We start from the raw sequence: 21,350 nt of genomic DNA on the forward strand, positions 1-21,350 counted from the left end.
AGGACATGTTCTTTCCTCTCTACTGCACTGAAATGAAGAAAAGAAAACCCACACTCACACTTGTTTTTTCTTTAAATTTTATTTTGACTTGTGTTCATCTGCTACACTGTTTCCTTTGAGGTTGTAATGAAAAATAATCTAAAATGTGAAGACACCTATTAGTGAAATGAAGGTTGCACTGAAACCTCACAGCTGTCCTGGCTCTGGGCATGTGTTCACCCTGTTCCACACTAAGTGGAATAAAGCCTTAACCTCCAGTGAGTTCTAGTTTAATCTTGGATAAAGTTTCCATTAGTTCAGATCCCAGCACTGCCTGTAACTCACTCTCCGTGTCAATTATAGTGAATCACTCCATGCCTCAGACACTTGCTTTCCTCATTTATAAAATTACATAATATCAAGGGTTGCCTACTATCAGCCCTCAGGACATACCCAATTCATACAAGTATTTTATTTGACTAACATGGTACTTTTAAAAATTAAGCACATTTCATTTTAATATTTATATTTCCTAGTTATCGTTTAAAAAATCGAAAGGTCGGAAACACTGGGCCTTATTACCCACATGGCAACAAGTCACTGAAGCTGAGACATTGGTACCTTGTTCTGACAGAGTATGTTTTTTCCTTGTTCTGACAGAGTATGTTTTTTCCATTTGACCCTGATTCCCACCATTCCCTGTTGTCTTAGGTAGAGTCTACTCCTCATAGTACAGAGGCCATAAGCCTGACCCTCTGGGCATCTGAGTTTATGACTCATCAATCAGATTTAAGTAAATTATAATATTAGCACTTTGTTTCATATTATGTCATACTGTGCTCTGCAGTTTTCAATAGATAAAATATAAACTAGGTGACCTGGACTTAAGATCAACCACTGTTTGTCTTCATCAGCCTTTCACCAGGTGTAAATCTCAACAAATTTTCTTACCACTCAAGTTTCTGTAGCCATTTTACTCATATGTCCTTGGCTCTGGGCATGTGCTCACACTGCTGGGATGGAAAACCCTCCCTTACACTCTATCTAGCAAAATCTTGCCCATCCTTCATCACCTAGCCAATAGCTCATTTCCTCTGCAATGACTCCTTCAGCTTCCAATTATCTCCCTTATCAGAGATCTTATGACACAAATTATTCATACTTAACACATATGACTAATAATAATAAAGATAAATAAAAATAAATATATAATTATTTTTATATTTAGAGCTAAAGTTTGTAAGAATGTTTAAGCCATGATAAACAATTTCTATGCATTAAATCCTTACATCCATTCTAAGTGGTAGTTGCTCATATTGTTGTTATGCTATTAATAGTATTGAGGCTTGGAACTTCCCTGGTGGTGCAGTGGTTAAGAATCCTCCTGCCAATGCAGGGGACACAGGTTCGAGCCCTGGTCTGGGAAGATCCCACATGCCGTGGAGCAGCTAAGCCCGTGTGCCATAACTACTGAGCCTGCGCTCTAGAGCCTGCGAGCCACAACTACTGAAGCCCGCATGCCTAGAGCCCATGCTCCACAACAAGAGAAGCCACTGCAATGAGAAGGCCATGCACAACAATGAAGAGTAGCCCCTGCTCGCCGCAACTAGAGAAAAGCCCATGCACAGCAGTGAAGACCCAATGTGGCCAAAAATAAATAAATAAATTTATTAACAAAAAAAAATAGTATTGAGGGTCAAAGAGGCTCAAAGAGATTAAGGCCTTCACTTTAGTTGCGATCCAGGATGACAAAGCTAATATCTTCCTACATCAGATTATCTTGTATCTGGGCTTTGATTTTAAGGTTCTTAGGGCCAAAGACTATATCTTAATAATTTTACTAAATATCTTCTACAGGGCTTAGTAAACACCATGCAGAATGTAAGCTCTCTGTGGATAAATTAATATTGGTCAACACCTTTATTATCATTCAGGTATATTACAATTCAGAGGCTTAATACCTTTCTCTCACTCATTGACCAATGATGATAAACTTGTAAATTTTAGGTTTTAAATGTATATATTATCCAACTCAAAATCCTGATACTCTCTTCAACTCCTTAATGGTAGCTTAAGAATTAGCAGACATTAGCTTGCTGCATTGTATTTCTCTCAGGAACAGTATGCATTTGGTAATTATTAATCTATTATTTTCCTGTGAGAAAAAGACAATCTAATATGCTTCAGGAAGGGGGGGTGGTAGGGAAGACAAGGAAGCTGTTGAGAAAGCAAATATAAAGTCAGTTGGGTCACAGCGATACAATGCATCTTAATCACTTAAAAAGTAATTGCTCTAGAAATAATTACTCATTAGTGACATTATGGTGTTACACCACCACAAATGCCTTAACTAATGTGAATGCTAAGCATGAAAATGATAGCCAACGTTTAATGTTGTATCCCAGTCCTCTGCGTCCTAAACAATTCTGTTAGTAATTACCTGACAGAAATACATCTTTACCTGGACCTGGTTGTCATTAAGTGTGTGTTGAAATACTTTAATGTTTATAGGTTGTATTATACCTCTTCAGTTATTTAATTACATTTAGCAACTCCTCAAGTTATTGTCTGTTTTATTAAGCTAAAATCCATTACAAGCCAAATTAGCAAAGGTGTGCCCAGGCTCTAAGGGATTTAGGCATTTGCTTTAGTTGCTGGAAATTAAAGATAGAGGCTGCTTTAGTGAACCAGAAAATACAGACTGTCACTGAGACCACCATCCTGATACCGTGCTTAGGTCCCCCTCCATCATCCTGACAGACGAGCCTCTTCTTTACACATCATTTCCAGAAAGGGAAATCTACCATCCACCCCGGGGAGCCATTTCATGATTTTATAGCCTTCACTATCAGCCAAGTCATCTTTCTATTTAACCTAAATCCTCCATGTCCTTCATGTTAGAATTTATGACCATAGCTTCCTGTTTGGACCATGCGAACAGCAGATCATCTCTCCCTTGAGCCCTCCGTAAAAATAGAGGCTCTTATTACATCTATCAGTCTGTTCTCTTCTCCAGCTGGAACAGCAGAGCTCACTCAGCTATTTGTTAAACAATTAATTTTCAGGGTTTAAATACTCAGTAACATTTTACTGAATTATGAAGCCATTTTTCCGTACTTTTTTTCTAGAGAGAGAAACTAACAGACAGAGAGCCCAGGCGAGCTGGGGACAGTATTGACAGCGTAGCCATTCTTTAATTTGGCTGTCCGTCTTCTCATTCTTCCAACCCTGTTCCCATCTCCCAGGTTGGAGGAAATGAAATTATCCGTATAAAAAGACTGCTACACACCTTTTCCTTATGATATCTTCTATTTTCAATTTTCATTTTTCATCCAGGAATTGGATGTGCTTGTCTTCATTTTTACCTTTTTGTGATGTGCTGTAATATTTTAGTGACCTGTATTGTAAATTGTCTGTTATTTTCTTTTTTTTTTTCTTGCGGTACGCGGGCCTCTCACTGTTGTGGCCTCTCCCGTTGCGGAGCACAGGCTCCGGACGCGCAGGCTCAGCGGCCATGGCTCATGGGCCCAGCCGCTCCGCGGCATGTGGGATCTTCCCGGACCGGGGCACGAACCCGTGTCTCCTGCATCGGCAGGCGGACTCTCAACCACTGCGCCACCAGGGAAGCCCTGTCATTTTCAACATAAGTATTTATGCTCTTTTTTTGTGAGGCTTTTCTGTTTCTTTGAATGTTTTCTTTAAAATGAGCCCCAGGTTTTTTTTTTAAATGATTCACTTTATTCTGCTTCAATTCTTTATTTAGTCAGTTAAGCTTCCTATTCAGTGCATCGTCATTTGGGTACAAAGCAATTTGTTTTTTCTTTTCTTCTTGTTTTTTCAAACTACCCTGTATTACAGATGTGTTTTAGGGGTGACTTTTCAAATATATCGTTTCCATCTTAGCTTCTAAATTTTTTGTTTTAATTAGTCTTCACCTATAAGGGGCTCTGTGATCCACAGGCACCCCCTGCCCCCCACTTCAGAACTTCATCCTAAGTAGCTAAAAGCTTCTGAAGAAATGAGGTGATTTTTACAAGTCAGAAGAAAGTCATTGCTTGTTGGTGAGATGCTTAGGGTCATGCTTCCATAGAATTCTGAAGAAATAATTGTCCAGCATTCAAGAGGACCTTTTATTATAGCAGCTCCTCTTTATGTGTTGGCTCAGGGTCACACAGCAAGAGACAGAGTCAAGATGTGGGCCCAGGACCACTCATTGCCAAGGCCTCTGTTCTTGACCTCTGTGCCCCTGTGTATCCCACTCTTACAGAAGATCACCAAACACTATGCTGGCCATTCTTCTCTATTACAGTACCCTCCTGAAAGTCTGTTCTGATTTATAATTCTACTGGCAGTGTGTGTGAGAGGGTCTGTTTCCCTGCAGAATCTGTAGCAGTGAATATTATAATGTCTTTAATTTTTTGCTGATTAGATAGGTAATAATCCTCATGGTTTAATTTATATTTTTCTCATCTTTTAAATTTTGTATTATGCTTTTTATTTATTTTTAATTTTTTCCTTCCAGTTCCATTGAGATATAATTGACATAGAGCACTGTATAAGTTTTTAACACAAATGTGTGGTTTCTAATGATGTGAAACATTTTCCCACATATTTGCTGCCTGTTGTATGTAAAAGACTTAAATAGCAAAAATGCCATTGAGATGGAAATCTTTTGCCATTAGAGATCAGAGTGGCAGATAAGTCTGAGATGGCAGTGTTGGTGGTTTTTATTAGAGTAGGAAGTACAAGCTGAGTTGCCAGTATGTGACAGGAGGCAGCTCTGAGTAATTTATGTTTTGTGTTTAAAAATTAACGGCAGCAGTAATTCAGGTTATCACAGTTGCAACCATGCACTGCAGGGAAAATACATATGTGTGAGGGCATGTCGAGGCCTGGATCAACCTCAGAACATGTTTCCCACTGACCTTTTAATTCATTGAATCTTCTCCTCAGACATCAGATGCCAGCCACTCAAGGAAGGTGTGTGTGTGTAGTGATGGTAGAGGACAGAGGTGGTTTAAAAGTCATTTCAGTCTCATGTGAGTAACTCTGGTGGCAGTACTCCCACCAGAACTTCCGTATTGTTGGGCCAGCGTCCTGCATCAGCATCTTCCTTTGTCCAGTCCTTCTTCTTCTCCCTTCCTTTCACAGGTGGTGATCCCTGGTGAGTATCCTTCATTGTCTGCTTCGTAGAAACCCAACTTAATGTAGACTCAGTCTACTAGGTAGACAGAGAATGATGAATAAGCCAGTGCATACACAGACTAAATTAAGATAGTGATAAGTATTACGAAGGAAATAAAGTGAGATGAGACAGTGACCAATGGTAGGGGACGACGGGCTGCTTTAGCTAAGGTGGAGGGAGAACGCTTTTTGGGTGGGCTACAGAGAACTGAGACTGGAATCATAGGAAGGAGGCAGTTCATTTAAGGTGGAAGGAAACTTCATCCTCTCATCCCTAAAATCCCAAGACAAAAGACCCAGAAACGGAATGCTTCGAATTTTTTTGACAGCCTAGCTAGAGAAACTTCAGATTTTAAATACATTTCTATAATATATTCTATCAGTCAGGGGCCCAACAGGAAACAGATGGCATAGTGAAAATGGGATAATTTGGGATGAATGTAATAAAAGGGCGATTTACAAAGAGAAGGAACAGCGCCCCCTCCCTCTCAGAGTTAGGATCAGCAGGTTGCCATCTGCTCCCTAGCATCCCAGACTTGGAAAAGAGGGAATGGTCAGGGGACCTGTATACAAGTTCCTCTGTATGGGGCCTGGGGTACACTTCCCCTGATCTCTCACTCTCCCCCTCTCCCAAACTCCTGGTCTGCTCCCTGTTGGCCAAATCCAACCTGAAGCCAGAGAACCGGGGTGGTAGTTTTTAAGTCGTTGCAGTCTAGTCTGGTGATTAAGGGTGGAGGGTGGAGCTGGAGAGACAAAGGAAAACCTCCAGCATGTGGCGTTTACATTTTAAATTACTACTGGACTGGATGTGGAAGAAGTGACAGCAGACCCAGCTGAGGTTGTAACCACCGTCAGTCACTGACCAGCTATAAATCAGTGTCTGTGAGCCACTTACTTTGTTAAAAAAAAGAAAATTAAAGGACTGGAATAAAGTCGATGAACTTATTCTGAAATGGTATGTCTCTGATGCATCATAAATCAAAATAAAATATTTTAAATATTGAATGCAGCAAAAAGTATCTGACATATCTAAACATTGTTTTAAATTGTGAAAACAAACCAAAAAACAAAATCCCTGTTGAAATAATTAGAGTCCTGGCAATATATCTTTCCAGTTGGTAAGTGGCTCTGGTATAATTAAATCTCTTACAGTGATCTGAAGCCAGATTTCGGTTGTTAGGGTGTGAGTCAAAAAGTAGAAAAAAAATTAGATTGATTTTCTCAGGGTCAGGCTCCCTTTAAGATATAACCTAGAAAGAAGAGAGGATATTCTCATTGTGCGATAAGCATAGGATATGTGGATGAGGCCACCAGGAATGTAATATGGGGAATCTTGGTGAACAAGGGACTGACTACAGATTGGTATGTCTGTATCTATTAATATTTTGATTGCTTAGGATTTATATGCTTACAAAATGAGATTATGTTAGATACTGCTGTTTGGATTCCATAGGCGTGTTACTCAAGGAAATGTCTTTCGTTATAATCCCTGAGTTTGTAGTAGAAGCCTGTGTCTCCTTTAATGAGCAGGGTATCTTTACAGAGAATAAGATTCCAGAAAAGCAAGGAGTCACAGAAAGCCAGACAGCTGCAGAAGAATACAAATAGCTCTCATCTGAAAGGCACGATTTATCAAATGGGAGCATGATTGCTAGCAATCTTACTTTTTTTGGTGATTACAAAGTTGAGCATAGTAGCCCATGTGACTCTACATGAAGACTTGTAAAGAGTTTTTAAAAACAGTTATGCATGAGTATTGGAGATTTTCATTTAAGCAGAAGGCTTCTGTGGAGGTAAATCAAGAGCATATGCTGGAAGAAAGATGCTGAGGGAGCCTTCGATCAGGAGAGAACATTAAGTGGGACTCCTAGGGGAAAGGCCTGTTTGTGCCTGTCTGGGGTGGGCTAATCTACATAATTGACTAAAACAGAATGAACAGCTGTGAAATACAGCATTTGAGTGTGTGGGTAAAACAAAATTACAAAATATACAGGGTCACTGAACATGTAATGTATTTTCATAGCATTATAGAATTTCCAAGCTCATTTGGGATATAAGAAATTGGCCAGTCCTCCAGAGAAGCTAAATGACTTCATCAAGGTCAACTAGCTAGTTAGTGATAGCCTGGTAGTTAAGTACCTGGGCTCTGGAGACAACCATCCTCGATTTCAATCTCAAGTCCACCACACCCTCTGTGACTTTTAGAGAAAATCACTCTACCAACCTGTGCCTCAGTTTTCTTTTTCAAATTTTTTTCTTGAATTTTATTTTATTTATTTTTTTATGGCAGGATATTACTAGTTATCTATTTTATACATATTAGTGTATACATGTCAACCCCAGTCTCCCGATTCATCCCACCACCACCCCCCACGTCTGCTTTCCCCCCTTGGTGTCCATACATTTGTTCTCTACATCTGTGTCTCTATTTCTGCCCTGCAAACCGGTTCATCTGTACGATTTTTCTAGATTCCACATATAGGCGTTAATATAGGATATTTTTCTCTTTCTGACTTACTTCACTCTGTATGACAGACACTATGGTCCATCCACCTCACTACAAATAATTCAATTTCATTTCTTTTTATGGCTGAGTAATATTCCATTGTGTGTATGTGCCACATCTTCTTTATCCATTCGTCTGTCGAAGGACACTTAGTTTGCTTCCATGTCCTGGCTGTTGCAAATAGAGCTGCAATGAACATTGTGGTACATGACTCTTGTTGAATTATGGTTTTCTCAGGGTATATGCCCAGTAGTGGGATTGCTGGGTCATATGGTAGCTCTATTTTTAGTTTTTTCAGGAACCTCCATACTGTTCTCCTCAGTGGCTGTATAAATTTACATTCCTATCAACAGTGCAAGAGGGTTGCCTTTTCTCCACACCCTCTCCAGCATTTATTTATTTATTTATTTTTAAAAGTTTATATATTTTTTCTTATTAGTCATCCATTTAATACACATCAGTGGATACATGTCAATCGCAATCACCCAATTCATCACACGACCACCCCCACCCCCCGCTGCTTTCCCCCCTTGGTGTCCATACATTTGTTCTCTGCATCTGTGTCTCAATTTCTGCTCTGCAAACCGGTTCATCTGTACCATTTTCTAGGTTCCACATATATGCATTAATATATGATATTTGTTTTCCTCTTTCTGACTTACTTCATTCTGTATGACAGTCTCTAGATGCATCCACGTCTCTACAAATGACCCAGTTTCGTTCCTTTTTATGGCTGAGTAATATTCCATTGTATATATGTACCACATCTTCTTTATCCATTTGTCTGTTGATGGGCATCGAGGTTGCTTCCATGACCTGGCTATTGTAAATAGTGCTGCAAAGAACATTGGGGTGCATGTATCTTTTAAATTACAGTTTTCTCTGGTATATGCCCAGTAGTGGGATTGCTGGGTCATATGATAATTCTGTTTTTAGTTCTTTAAGGAACCTCCATACTGTTCTCCACAGTGGCTGTATCAATTTACATTTCCACCAACAGTGCAAGAGGGTTCCCTTTTCTCCACACCCTCTCCAGCATTTGTTGTTTGTAGATTTTCTGATGATGGCCATTCTGACTGGTGTGAGGTGATACCTCACTGTAGTTTTGATTTGCATTTCTCTAATGATTAGTGATTTTGAGCATCCTTTCACATGTTTGTTGGCAATCTGTATATCTTCTTTAGAGAAATGTCTATTTAGGTCTTCTGCCCATTTTTGGATTGAGTTGTTTGTTTTTTTGATATTGAGCTCCATGAGCTGCTTGTAAATTTTAGAGATTAATCCTTTGTCTGATGATTCATTTGCAAATATTTTCTTCCATACTGAGGGTTGTCTTTTCATCTTGTTTATGGTTTTCTTTGCTGTGCAAAAGCTTTTAAGTTTCATTAGGTCCCAATTGTTTATCTTTGTTTTTATTTCCATTTCTCTGGGAGGTGGATCAAAAAACACCTTGCTGTGATTTATGTCAAACAGTGCTCTTCCTATGTTTTCCTCTAAGAGTTTTATAGTGCCCAGTCCTACATTTAGGTCTTTAATCCATTTTAAGTTTATTTTTGTGTATGGTGTTAGGGAGTGTTCTAATATCATTCTTTTACATGTAGCTGTCCAGTTTTCCCAGCATCACTTATTGAAGAGACTGTCTTTTCTCCATTGTATATCTTTGCCTCCTTTCTCATAGATTAGTTGACCATAGGTGTGTGAGTTTATCTCTGGGCTTTCTATCCTGTTCCATTGATCCATAGTTCTGTTTTTGTGCCAGTACCATATTATCTTGATTACTGTAGCTTTGTAATATAGTCTGAAGTCAGGGAATCTGATTCCTCCAGCTCCATTTTTTTCCCTCAGTACTGCTTTGGCTCTTCCGGGTCTTTTGTGTCTCCATACAAATATTAAGACTTTTTGTTCTAGATCTGTAAAAAATGCCATTGGTAATTTGGTAGGGATTGCATTGAATCTGTAGCTTGCTTTGGGTAGTATAGTCATTTTCACAATATCGATTCTTCCAATCCAAGAACATGGTATATCTCTCTATTTGTTGGTATCATCTTTCATTTCTTTCATCAGTGTCTTATAGTTTTCTGCATAAAGGTCTTTTGTCTCCCTAGGTAGGTTTATTCCTAGGTATTTTATTCTTTTTGTTGCAGTGGTAAATGGGAGTGTTTCCTTAAATTCTCTTTCAGATTTTTCATCATTACTATATAGGAATGCAGGAGATTTCTGTGCATTAATTTTGTATCCAGCAACTTTACCAAATTCATTGATTAGCTCTAGTAGTTTTTTGGTGGCATCTTTAGGATTCGCTATGTATGGTATCGTGGCATTTGCAAACAGTGATAGTTTTACTTCTTCTTTTCCAATTTGTGTTCCTTTTATTTTTTTTTTCTTCTCTGATTGCCACGGCTAGGACTTCCAGAGCTATGTTGAATAATAGTGGTGAGAGTGGACATCCTTGTCTTGTTCCTGATCTTAGAGGAAATGCTTTCAGTTTTTCACCATTGAGAATGATGTTTGCTCTGTGTTTGTCATATATGGCCTTTATAATGTTGAAGTAGGTTCCCTCTGTGCCCACTTTCTGGAGAGTTTTTATCATAAATGAGTGTTGAATTTTGTCAAAAGCTTTCTCTGGCTCTGTTGAGATGATCATATGGTTTTTATTCTTCAGTTTGTTAATATGATGTATCACATTGATTGATTTGCATGTACTGAAGAATCCTTGCATCTCTGGGATAAATCCCACATGATCATGGTGTATGATCCTTTTAATGTATTGTTGGATTCTGTTTGCTAGCATTTTGTTGAGGATTTTTCAGTCTATCTTCATCAGTGATATTGGTCTCTAATTTTCTTTTTTTGAAGTATCTCTGTCTGGTTTTGGTATCAGGGTGATGGTGGCCTCATAGAATGAGTTTGCGAGTGTTCCTTCCTCTGCAATTTTTTGGAAGAGTTTGAGAAGGATGGGTATTAGCTCTTCTCTAAATGTTTGATAGAATTCACCTGTGAAGCCATCTGGTCCTGGACTTTTGTTTGTTGGAAGATTTTTAATCACAGTTCCAATTTCATTACTTGTGATTGGTCTGTTCATATTTTCTGTTTCTTCCTGGTTCAGTCTTGGAAGGTTATACCTTTCTAAGAATTTGTCCATTTCTTCCAGGTTGTTCATTTTATTGGCATAGAGTTGCTTGTAGTAGTCTCTTAGGATGCTTTGTATATCTGCAGTGTCTGTTGTAACTTTCCTTTTTCATTCCTAATTTTATTGATTTGAGTCCTCTCCCTCTTTTTCTTGTTGTGTCTGGCTAATGGTTTATCAATTTTGTTTATCTTCTCAGAGAACCAGCTTTTAGTTTTTTTGATCTTTGCTATTGTTTTCTTTGTTTCTATTTCATTTATTTCTGTTCTGATCTTTATGATTTCTTTCCTTGTACTAAATTTAGGTTTTGTTTGTTCTTCTTTCTCTAGTTTCTTTAGGTGTAAGGTTAGATTGTTTATTTGAGATTTTCGTTGTTTGTTAAGGTAGGATTGTATTGCTATAAACTTCCCTCTTAAAACTGCTTTTTGCTGTGTCCCATAGGTTTTGGGTCGTTGTGTTTTCATTGTCATTTGTCTCTAGGTATTTTTTGATTTCCTCTCTGATTTCTTTAGTGATCTCTTGGTTATTTAGTAACGTATTGTATAGCCTCCATGTATTTGTGTTTTTTACGTTTTTTTCCCCTCTAATTCATTTCTAATCTCATAGCGTTGTGGTCAGAAAAGATGCTTGATACGATTTCAATTTTCTTAAATTTAGTGAGGCTTGATTTGGACCCAAGATGTGATCTATCCTGGAGAATGTTCCGTGCGCACTTGAGAAGAAAGTGTAATCTGCTGTTATTGGATAGAATGTCCTATAAATATCAATTAAATCTATCTCGTCTGTTGTGTCATTTAAAGCTTCTGTTTCCTTATTTACTTTCATTTTGGATGATCTGTCCATTGGTGTAAGTGAGGTGTTAAAGTCCCCCACTGTTATTCTGTTACTGTCGATTTCCTCTTTTAGAGCTGTTAGCAGTTGCCTTATGTATTGAGGTGCTCCTATGTTGGGTGCGTATATATTTATAATTGTTATATCTTCTTCTTGGATTGATCCTTTGATCATTATGTATTGTCCTTCCTTGTCTCTTGTAACATTCTTTATTTTAAAGTCTATTTTATCTGATGTGAGTATGGCTACTCCAGCTTTCTTTTGATTTTCATTTGCATGGAATATCTTTTTCCATCCCCTCACTTTCAGTCTGTATGTGTCCCTAGGTTTGAAGTGGGTCTCTTGTAGACAGCATATATATGGGTCTTATTTTTGTATCCAGTCAGCAAGCCTGTGTCTTTTGGTTGGAGCATTTAATCCTTTGACATTTAAGGTAATTATCAATATGTATGTTTCCATTACCATTTTCTTAATTGTTTTGGGTTTGTTTTTGTAGGTCCTTTTCTTGTCTTGCGTTTCCCACTTAGAGAAGTTCCTTTAGCATTTGTTGGAGAGCTGGTTTGATGGTGCTGAGTTCTCTTAGCTTTTGCTTGTCTGTAAAGCTTTTGATTTCTCCATCGAATCTGAATGAGATCTGTGCTTGGTAGAGTAATCTTGGTTGTAGGTTCTTCCCTTTCATCACATTAAGTATATCATGCCACTCCCTTCTGATTTGTAGAGTTTCTGCTGAGAAATGAGCTGTTAACCTTGTGGGAGTTCCCTTGTATGTTATTTGTCATTTTTCCCTTGCTGCTTTCAATAATTTTTCTTTGTGTTAATTGTTGTCAATTTGATTACTATGTGTCTTGGCATATTTCTCCTTGGGTTTATCCTGCCTGGAACTCTCAGTTCTTCCTGGACTTGGGTGACTGTTTCCTTTCCCATGTTAGGGAAGTTTTTCACTTTAATCTCTTCAAATATTTTTCTGGGTCCTTTCTCTGTCTCTTCTCCTTCTGGGACCTGTATAATGCGAATGTTGGTGTGTTTAATGTTGTCCCAATGCTCTCTTAGGCTGTCTTCATTTCTTTTTATTCTTTTTTCTTTATTCTTTATTCACTGCTCCGTGGCAGTGAATTCCACCATTCTGTCTTCCCAGTCACTTATCCATTCTTCTGCCTCAGTTTTTCTGCTATTGATTCCCTCTAGTGTGGTTTTCATTTCAGTTATTGTACTGTTCATCTCTGTTTGCTTGTTCTTTAATTCTTCTAGGTCTTTGTTAAACATTTCTTTCATCTTCTTGATCTTTGTCTCCATTCTTTTTCTGAGGTCCTGGATCATCTTCACTATCAGTATTCTGACTCTTTTTCTAGAAGATTGCCTATCTCTACTTCTTTAGGTGTCTTTATGGGGTTTTATCTTGTTCCTTCATGTCATGCATAGTCCTCTGCCTTTTCCTTTTGTCTGTCTTTCTGTGAATGTGGTTTTCATTCCACAGGCTGCAGGATTGTAGTTCTTCTCACTTATTCTGTCTGCCCTCTCTCAATTTTCCTATCTGTAAAATGGGAATAGTAATAGGACGCTCCACATGTTAAATGAGATGATACATTTCAGTAACACTAGATCGTGTCTGGAATATAGTAGGTGGTCAATTAATTTGAGGTGTATTTACTATTATTGAGCATGCCGAGCTGAAGTCACCTAAACCCTACAGTAGATTTTCTATCTACTCTACAAAAAGCAAGAGCATATTACAAGAGCGGATATATGTGAGAAATTAGTTTCCCAGCTAAAATAGTTTTAAGATACAAAATAATGTCAAGTCTTCTTGGAGATATTAAAACAAAAAATTTTAAGTACCTTTGTGGGAAATGACTCAGATGAGCTCTTTAGAACTTTTTGAAATTTCAGTTCATCCTGTAATGCTTAAATTCAGTAATTGGAATTTTCCCCCAGAGCTGAAGTCTTTAATGTTTGTTTTACAGTTCACAAAATACGTATCAATGTATTTTTTGATAACTGACCTTTTTTAACATCCTAATTTTTCTCTATTAATCCTGCATACTAATACCAGGGGGTTCCTTTATTCCTTGTAATTAGAATAAGTTGTGCTTTTAGGTAAATGTACATTTTGAACAAAGAAAAAGCGTGTGGTGAATTAGAACAATATGTTTTGAATATAGTTGAGGATAAGGCAGCTGACTTTCTTAAAAAATATGCAAAGATGCTGAAAACAAGTTTTTTTGTGTGGAATAGCTAGATGGTTGTCTAGATAAAGAAATCAAACAAAGTAAAAGTCCAGAGTCACTTTTCAATAATCTCTGGATGAAGTCCTAACAAGTTTTCACATTTTAAAGCACATGTTTAACCATGTATTCTAGCTCCTGAAGTCCCTCTTGAAGAATCTGCTGAAAGACCCCAAGTGTGTCACGTTGATGATTCTGAGTTATTTCCTATTGGCTGAGTGGCAGAGGCATTTATTATTACTTAATAACTGTCTTTGGTCATATTCAAACTTGGAATGATATAGTAGTATCAGTAAATCTCAGGTAATGACACCATAAAATATCTATTATGGCTTTAATATGAAATGCTGACATAATTGTTGTATTTCTTGATTTTATGCATGACTTTAGTGACTCTTATTTTATTTTACATATTTAGTTTCCTTGCACTATGTCAGTATTTTATGACATAAATCATTTTTGATGACAGTGTCCAATGGCTGAGGAATAAAAATTTATCTAAAAATCTCTTAGCCCAGTCGGAATAATCAGTATTCCCCAAAGGTGGCTCTCTTCATGCCATAGTATTCAGCCCCAAAGAAGACACATTTCCACTTTTAGCTATAGAAGATTTGCTACAGGTAAATAAGGTAAATTTTGTAGGTATCCTTGACTGTTTCCTTTGACTGAAAACAGAACTGTCTTCATATATTTCACAATGGTCTTGAAACTTAATCAGGATGCCTGCCTAATGAGTTACTAGCTTCACTTCAAAGACTCCTAGTAGTGATGTTGAGTAATTTAAGGCCCATTAAGGATCTTTATCAGGATTCAGAAAGGCATGTTCATGAAAACCCTTTAAGTATATTTGTTTTATTGACTTATTCTTAGAGAAACAACCCTGTTACAAATCTGAAAGTCCCTGAGAATAGATTTTGATGTTGATTGTTGAGCTTTTCTGAGTAAGATTCACTTCAGGGTAGCTTCTTCTGTAAGGATGATTTTGACTTTTAAATTTGCTTGAGAATTTTTTATATAAATTAAATCAGACACTTAATCTAGAGAATTACTTCAAAATCCTCAATTTGGGAATACTTATGACCATGGCTGTCTTTGTTTGGTTTATGTTGTTGTTATTATTATTATTTTTATTTTAATCTTGGGTTATTGACATATGTCAACACCTGGCAAGATTTTTGAGGTAGAAATAAGGAAAAAATTGTTCCTGCTCTCACAAAGCACCTAGAAAATAGGCAGATTGGTTACACGTCAGTACTTTGTCCTAAAAGTTGTTAGTAAGAATTTCGTATACACATATGGCATGATGACTCTTTTGAATATTTATATATCATATTTTATAGCTCTGCTTTGCTTATAAAATAAGTTTGTGGGTATTCTACATTTCTTCATGTATACAAACATATACATATGCACACTACCAAGTAACGACTGGCTAAATGAGTTATCACTGTATTTACTCATTAGCAGTGAGTAATAACAAAAGATGCAGAATATTTAATGTTACAGATTTTTTCCTACTTTTATCATCTCACAGCAAAGCAGGATGGCAAGTTTTTAGTTCAGGGTTTCAGGAGCAGCCTACTATTGGCGCGTGTAAGTGACTTATCTCAGTTCACTCATCCTGGTTTGAATGATCAGGATTCCAAATGGATTATTTTGGCTACAGTTTCTGTTTTAATCCAACAGGAGATACAAATGCTTATAAACATCAACTAGAAAACATTTATATATATTTTTTAGTTTTACAGAGTATACTATAGCATTAAAAACAGTAAAACATTGGTGTGAATATGAATGTTGTTGATGTGAGAAAAACACTTTCATAATACTTCATTTTTAAAACATGAGTAGAAACTCAGTTGCTTCTACAATAGAATTAGTCAATTTATTTTTCTTGCTCACAGCACTAGTGTTCACAGATGTTAGTTGCCATGAATATGCATCAGCAGAAAGTGTAAACTACAACCTGTTGTAGCAATTGCAAATTTCACCTCACTTACACAGTCATCGTCTATTTATGGCTCTCCTTTTTTATGGTATGTATGCTCTTGTATCTTTCATGTCTTTTGTGTTCATTCCATCAAATGAAGTTGATTTTCTCTAGTGTCTCAAGATGGAGATTGTCTGCTGTTTTTCATAAATAGCATGAGAATTTGGTATGCCCACTATGCCCCTAATTATATTTCCTTTGAATATTTCTCTTCTACACAATTCAGTTTCCTGTATGTTAGTGGTAATTCGGGTTGGATCTACACTTTGGAAAAAGTCAGTGGACCAGTGAAAAATTTAGCCAAGTATCACATAGCCAAAATAAATTCTTTTTTTAACCCTGAGTAAATGTGAATGTTAATTTTTATATAATTTTTAGAATTTATAAAATATAGGTATTTGATCAGTCCCACTGAAAGGAAAAACAATCAGTTCGATACTAAGATAAACTCTGGTACTAGTTATGTAATGCTAATTAAGTGGATTAAAATTTACTTACTGTGAAAAATATAAAAAGAATCCCTAAAACCCAAGACACATTGTAAGTTTAAAAAAAGAGAAATGATGCAATAAAATAATCCTCCAAATAAAAGATTTATGTACAGCAAAACCAGCTGCTTGACTGTATAATTCATGTATTTATCCTTTCAACAGATACTTTTTGATTCACTTACACAGAAAAAAGTCTGTGTCTTTAAACAGCTTAAATTTTACTGGGAAAAATAGTTCTTACAAGAAAAGAAATAAGCAAGATAATTTCAGATCGTAGTAATTCCTTGAGGGAAATAAACAGCTAAGATGGAGCATTAGCTTGGGTGGGCTGCTTAGGAAAGCCCTTTCAGAGGAGTTGATTTTTCAGCTAAAGGATCGGAAAAAATGCTCTGTGAGTTTCGGGGGGGACACATGTTCTAGGCAGAGAGAACACATGTTAAGGCTGGAAATAGTGAGTGAGGACTTGGTATGAGAAAATACTGGGAGAGAAGGGTGAGATTACTCAGGGCACAATAGGCCATAGCCGAGACTGGAGTTTTTGGAAGAGCCACTGAAAATTTTAAAGAGGAGGGATGAAATCTGATCTATGGTTTTAAAACATCTGACTGTTGTATGAATTATAGTTAGTAGGGAGGCACATGGAGAGGCTAGGAGACCAAGATACTATAATAACATGGAAGTGAGGCAGTGGGACCATAGACGCTGAGGAAGGCAGTGGAGGTGGAAAGGAGTTGAGGCAGGGTAGCCATCTCCTGGTGAAGGAGAGCAAGGAGCCCAGGATGAACATCACCCCTAGGATGCTCACTTATCTCTAAAGAGGAAAACAAAAATGAACAGAGCACAAACCTGAATGAAGAAGTCATCAAACTAAAGAGGCATGAACTACTTACATGAGGTCATTTAGGTATTTCCATCCTACAACTGAGGAGTGGGACTCTCACACCTAACTAAGGAATTTCAGAGATTCAGTCTACCTGCACTACTTGTCTAAGCTCTGCCCAAGACCTTCTAATGAAGAAGGTCTAGCTATGGATTGTTTCTCCCAAGCTGGATCTGCATCTTATTTCTCTGTTTCCAACACACAGTATAGTACCTCTAGGAGCAGAGTAAGCAAAGTTGGTCAAATTTAACATCAGTTTGTCCTCTTAGTTTTTTCCTGCAGATGTGAAGGGCCTATTACATAAATTATTCTATTAGTTCATACAGAAACTCTGTTAGGCTGTTATTACTGTTGTTGTGAAGAATGCCCCCTTTTTACAAAGAAACTAAGGTTGGTTAGGAGATATTAACCATCTGGATGTGTATCACAGTTAGTGAGGCAGAATTAGAATCCAAACCTATGTCTGTTGTGTTTTAAAACTTCTGCTTTTCCATAACATTGTGCTGCCTTATTGATCAGAAACCAAATTGATAAATCATTTAGGGCTGTATGCTTTTTGGCTCTTTCTAGCAGGTCTTCAATTAGTGAAAAGTGAGATTAGTGAAAAATGGTGACAGAGAAATATAAAGACATTAAAGAGACATATTCATTTCTCCCTGCTAAATTAATAAAGGTACAGTGTGTCCTAAATAAATAACTCTGCCAACCAACAGGAGGAAGCTCTCCAACAGGCCTTGAGAATATCAGATTACTCAGGACAGAGCAAATCAGGTGACAGATGAAAGGCATATTGTATGTTATACTAATACACTTGCAAAGCACCACACTATGTATAGAAAGGTCAAAAATGATGGACCAAAGCCAAGTTTGTTGGAAGGTTTGATTTTAGGGTCTTGAGAAGGGGAGGAGAAAACAAATGTGAGTGCAAGAGTAATATCCATGTTGGTTTTCTCAATCACCTTTGATGCTTGTAAGCTAGAGTCCTGGGACGGCCCCCTCCCACCCCCAAGACCTTCTGGAGAATGGGAACTGCCTGTTTAACAAACGTTCCCAGGTGATTTGGGTACCAAGTAGGTAATGGACCACATCTTGGGAGAATACTGATTTAGTCCACTCTGTTTAATTTACAAAACATCGTGAGGCTCATCAAGGAAAATGGTTATCCAAAGTTGTAGCACTCTTTTTTTTGTTGTTAGAGCTTAAGCTAAATCAGTCTCCTAGAGGCCCAGTGCTGTCTTCTTTGAGACTTAGATTTAATTTTTCCAGCTCAGTCATGGATCAGCTAACAGCATGTATCATTGATATTTCTCTTCTAGAATCACAACCACAGCTGCCTGCATGATGGACCTGAGGCGGTACCCACTGGATGAACAAAACTGCACCTTGGAAATTGAAAGCTGTAAGTTTTTCTGACAATCCAGTTAGACTGAACTTGGCTTTAAGGTTCTCCTTGGGCAAAGGTCTCCTACCCTGGTTCACATCCACAACACAAGTCCTGCAAAGGTTGTGCTAGTGTGCCAAATTTGGTGGAGGGAGGTGCTCACAGTGTCTTCCTTCTGTCATGCTGCCACCCTCTTAGTGTCATCCCTAAGTCCCTGGGAGGGATGTGTAGGGAAGCAGTCTAGCAATAAAAGGAAGATACTAAGAGTCTGGAAGGACACCAAGGGCTATTTCAGGAATTTATTATATGGAATTGTTGCAACTAGCTGCAACAGGCTTGGAAAAATAGGTGGAGATGGCAGCATAACACGAGATGTCCTTATTGCCTTTGCCTTTCACAAATGTTATCTCTGCAATTAATTGCAGAGTAAAAGTGGCCTCTGGGTTAGTTAAAACATTCATAGAGTGTGGATTGGTGGAATATTTTTTACTTCGAGGGACTATTTTCATTGTTTCAAATTTATTTTATATTCTTGCTGAAGGCCATATGATGAGCAAGATTGGTGTATGTGTGTTTTTATTCTCTTTCCTGTGCTGACCTGTTTTACAATGTTGGTGCTTTTCTAGGCCGCATTTTCAGCATCCTTCTTGATGATTCAGTCACCTACCCTGTTGACTGGGCTAAAGCGTTTATTTCATAACCCATTTCCATTTCAGAGGTCACACAGAGAGGTCGTTTGAGGTGGAGTAGGATTTCAAATCTTTTTTCTCTCTCAATTCTTTGCAGTGTTTTCCTATTTAATCCTATCAAACAATTGGAAGCTGATGATTTTATATCCAGCATTCTAGATAATGACTAGCTTGACTGCTTTGTGGATACTCTCAGTCTTTGGGAGGAACTCTAGCCTTGGCGAGCCATGAAACTCTAAATCACTGCTCTGAGCAGAAATACTGCATTTATGACACATTGCTGGTAGTTTTGCCCATTTCAAAAAATAGCTTCGAGGGATAATTAAATTTATATGCACTTTTTGAAGAACCTGATTGCATACTTGTATTTCCAAATCATCATTATTTTCACATTAGATCTTTGCCATAAAGAACTATTTAATGAAATTGGTCCAAGGGATTTTGATGATGATTATTTTTATGTAGATACCTCTCGGATAACTTTGCATTTTTGTAACTCATGACACAGTTTAGAGAATAATGTTCTTCAAAGTTCAGATTCTTTCGTTGTTTCAAATCGCTGATATAAGGATATTTTGAAAAAAGTATGTTGCTGTGTACTACAAATGAATTTTTGTGGCAAGAGCATTTTTTTGTGGTAGAATTTGACTGGAATTTTAAATGATCATAATTGTACATGGTTAAAGCACCTGCACTGATGTAATGTCACTTGCGCCTTTCACAACCCTCATAGTAGTAAACGAGGCCTTTTTATTTTGAAGAACCGATGATGCCTAAGGACACAGGCAGCATCCAAGTGTTCCATGTAATTAAAGTATAATTCTGACATGAATATTCTTTTTGACATGAATATTCAAAAATTAACATGATAACTCCTGGACTTCCCTGGTGACGCAGTGGTTAAGAATCTGCCTGCCAATGCAGGAGACACGGGTTGGAGCCCTGGTCCGGAAGATCCCACATGCCACGGGGCAAATAAGCCCATGTGCCACAACTACTGAAACCCGCGTGCCACAACTACTGAAGCCCACGCGCCTAGAGCCCATGCTCTGCAACAAGAGAAGCCACCTCAATGAGAAGCCCGTGCACAGCAATGAAGAGTAGCCCCCGCTCACCACAGCTAGAGAAAGCCCTCGTGCAGCAACGAAGGCCCAACGTAACCAAAAATAAATAAATTAATTAATTAATTAAAAAAAGAAACATGATAACTCCTTAGACTTTTAGAAAGTTTAAGTTTTATAAAGGGACTTTTACATATCTCATTTCAGTTCACAGTTACCCTGGTAAATGATATAGATTTTTCCAGCTTTTTTGAGATACAATTGATATATGTCATTGTGTGAGTTTAAGATGTACAGTGTGATGATTTGTTATGTGTATGTATTACAAAATGATTACCACAATATGGTTAGTTAACACATTCATCACTTCACATAGTTACCATGTGTGTATGTGTGTGTGTGTGTGTGTGTGTGTGTATGTATATTAAGAACTTCTAAGATTTACTCTATTAGAAACTTTAAGTATATTGTACAGTATTGTTAACTATAGTCACCATTCTGTAGATTAGATACTCAGATCTTATTCACCTTATGAATGAAAGTTTGTACCCTTTAAGTGTTTCTATGAGCTCGGTATTTTTTTAGATTCCACATATAAGTAAGATCATACAGAGCTGGTCTTCCTCTCTCTGACTTATTTCACTTAACCTAATGCCCTCATGGTTCATCCGTGTTGTCACAAGGATTTCCTTTTTATAGAAGAATAATATTCCATTCTGTGTGTGTGTGTGTGTGTGTGTGTGTGTGTGTGTGTATCACATCTTCTTTATCCATTCATCCATCAACAGACACCTAGGTTGCCTCTACATCTTGGCTATTATAAAGAATGCTGCATCAGTTAATCTACGACAAAGGAGGCAAGACTACACAATGGTGGAAAGACAGTCTCTTCAACAAATGGTGCGGGAAAAACTGGACAGCTACATGTAAAAAAATGAAATTAGATCACTCTTTTACACAAAAATAAGCTCAAAATAGATTAAAGACCTAAATGTGAGACTGGACACTA

The 21,350-nt window shown here is 37.5% G+C and overlaps 1 protein-coding gene across 2 annotated transcripts in view; it reads left to right on the top strand.

Annotated features, from left to right (window-relative positions):
- The window catches only part of GABRB2 (gamma-aminobutyric acid type A receptor subunit beta2), a gene marked incomplete at both ends in the record, with an annotated part of 293,646 nt that overhangs the window by 123,775 nt on the left and 148,521 nt on the right, over positions 1-21,350 (top strand). For both annotated transcript variants that reach the window (XM_082835206.1, XM_082835207.1), the window contains one exon: positions 18,527-18,609. In XM_082835206.1, the coding sequence (XP_082691332.1) occupies positions 18,527-18,609 (83 nt within the window). The remainder of the gene's footprint in view (positions 1-18,526; positions 18,610-21,350) is intronic.

Source organism: Leucopleurus acutus (genome assembly GCF_964270905.1).
Source record: "Leucopleurus acutus genome assembly, chromosome: 3".
Lineage (NCBI taxonomy): Eukaryota > Metazoa > Chordata > Mammalia > Artiodactyla > Delphinidae > Leucopleurus > Leucopleurus acutus.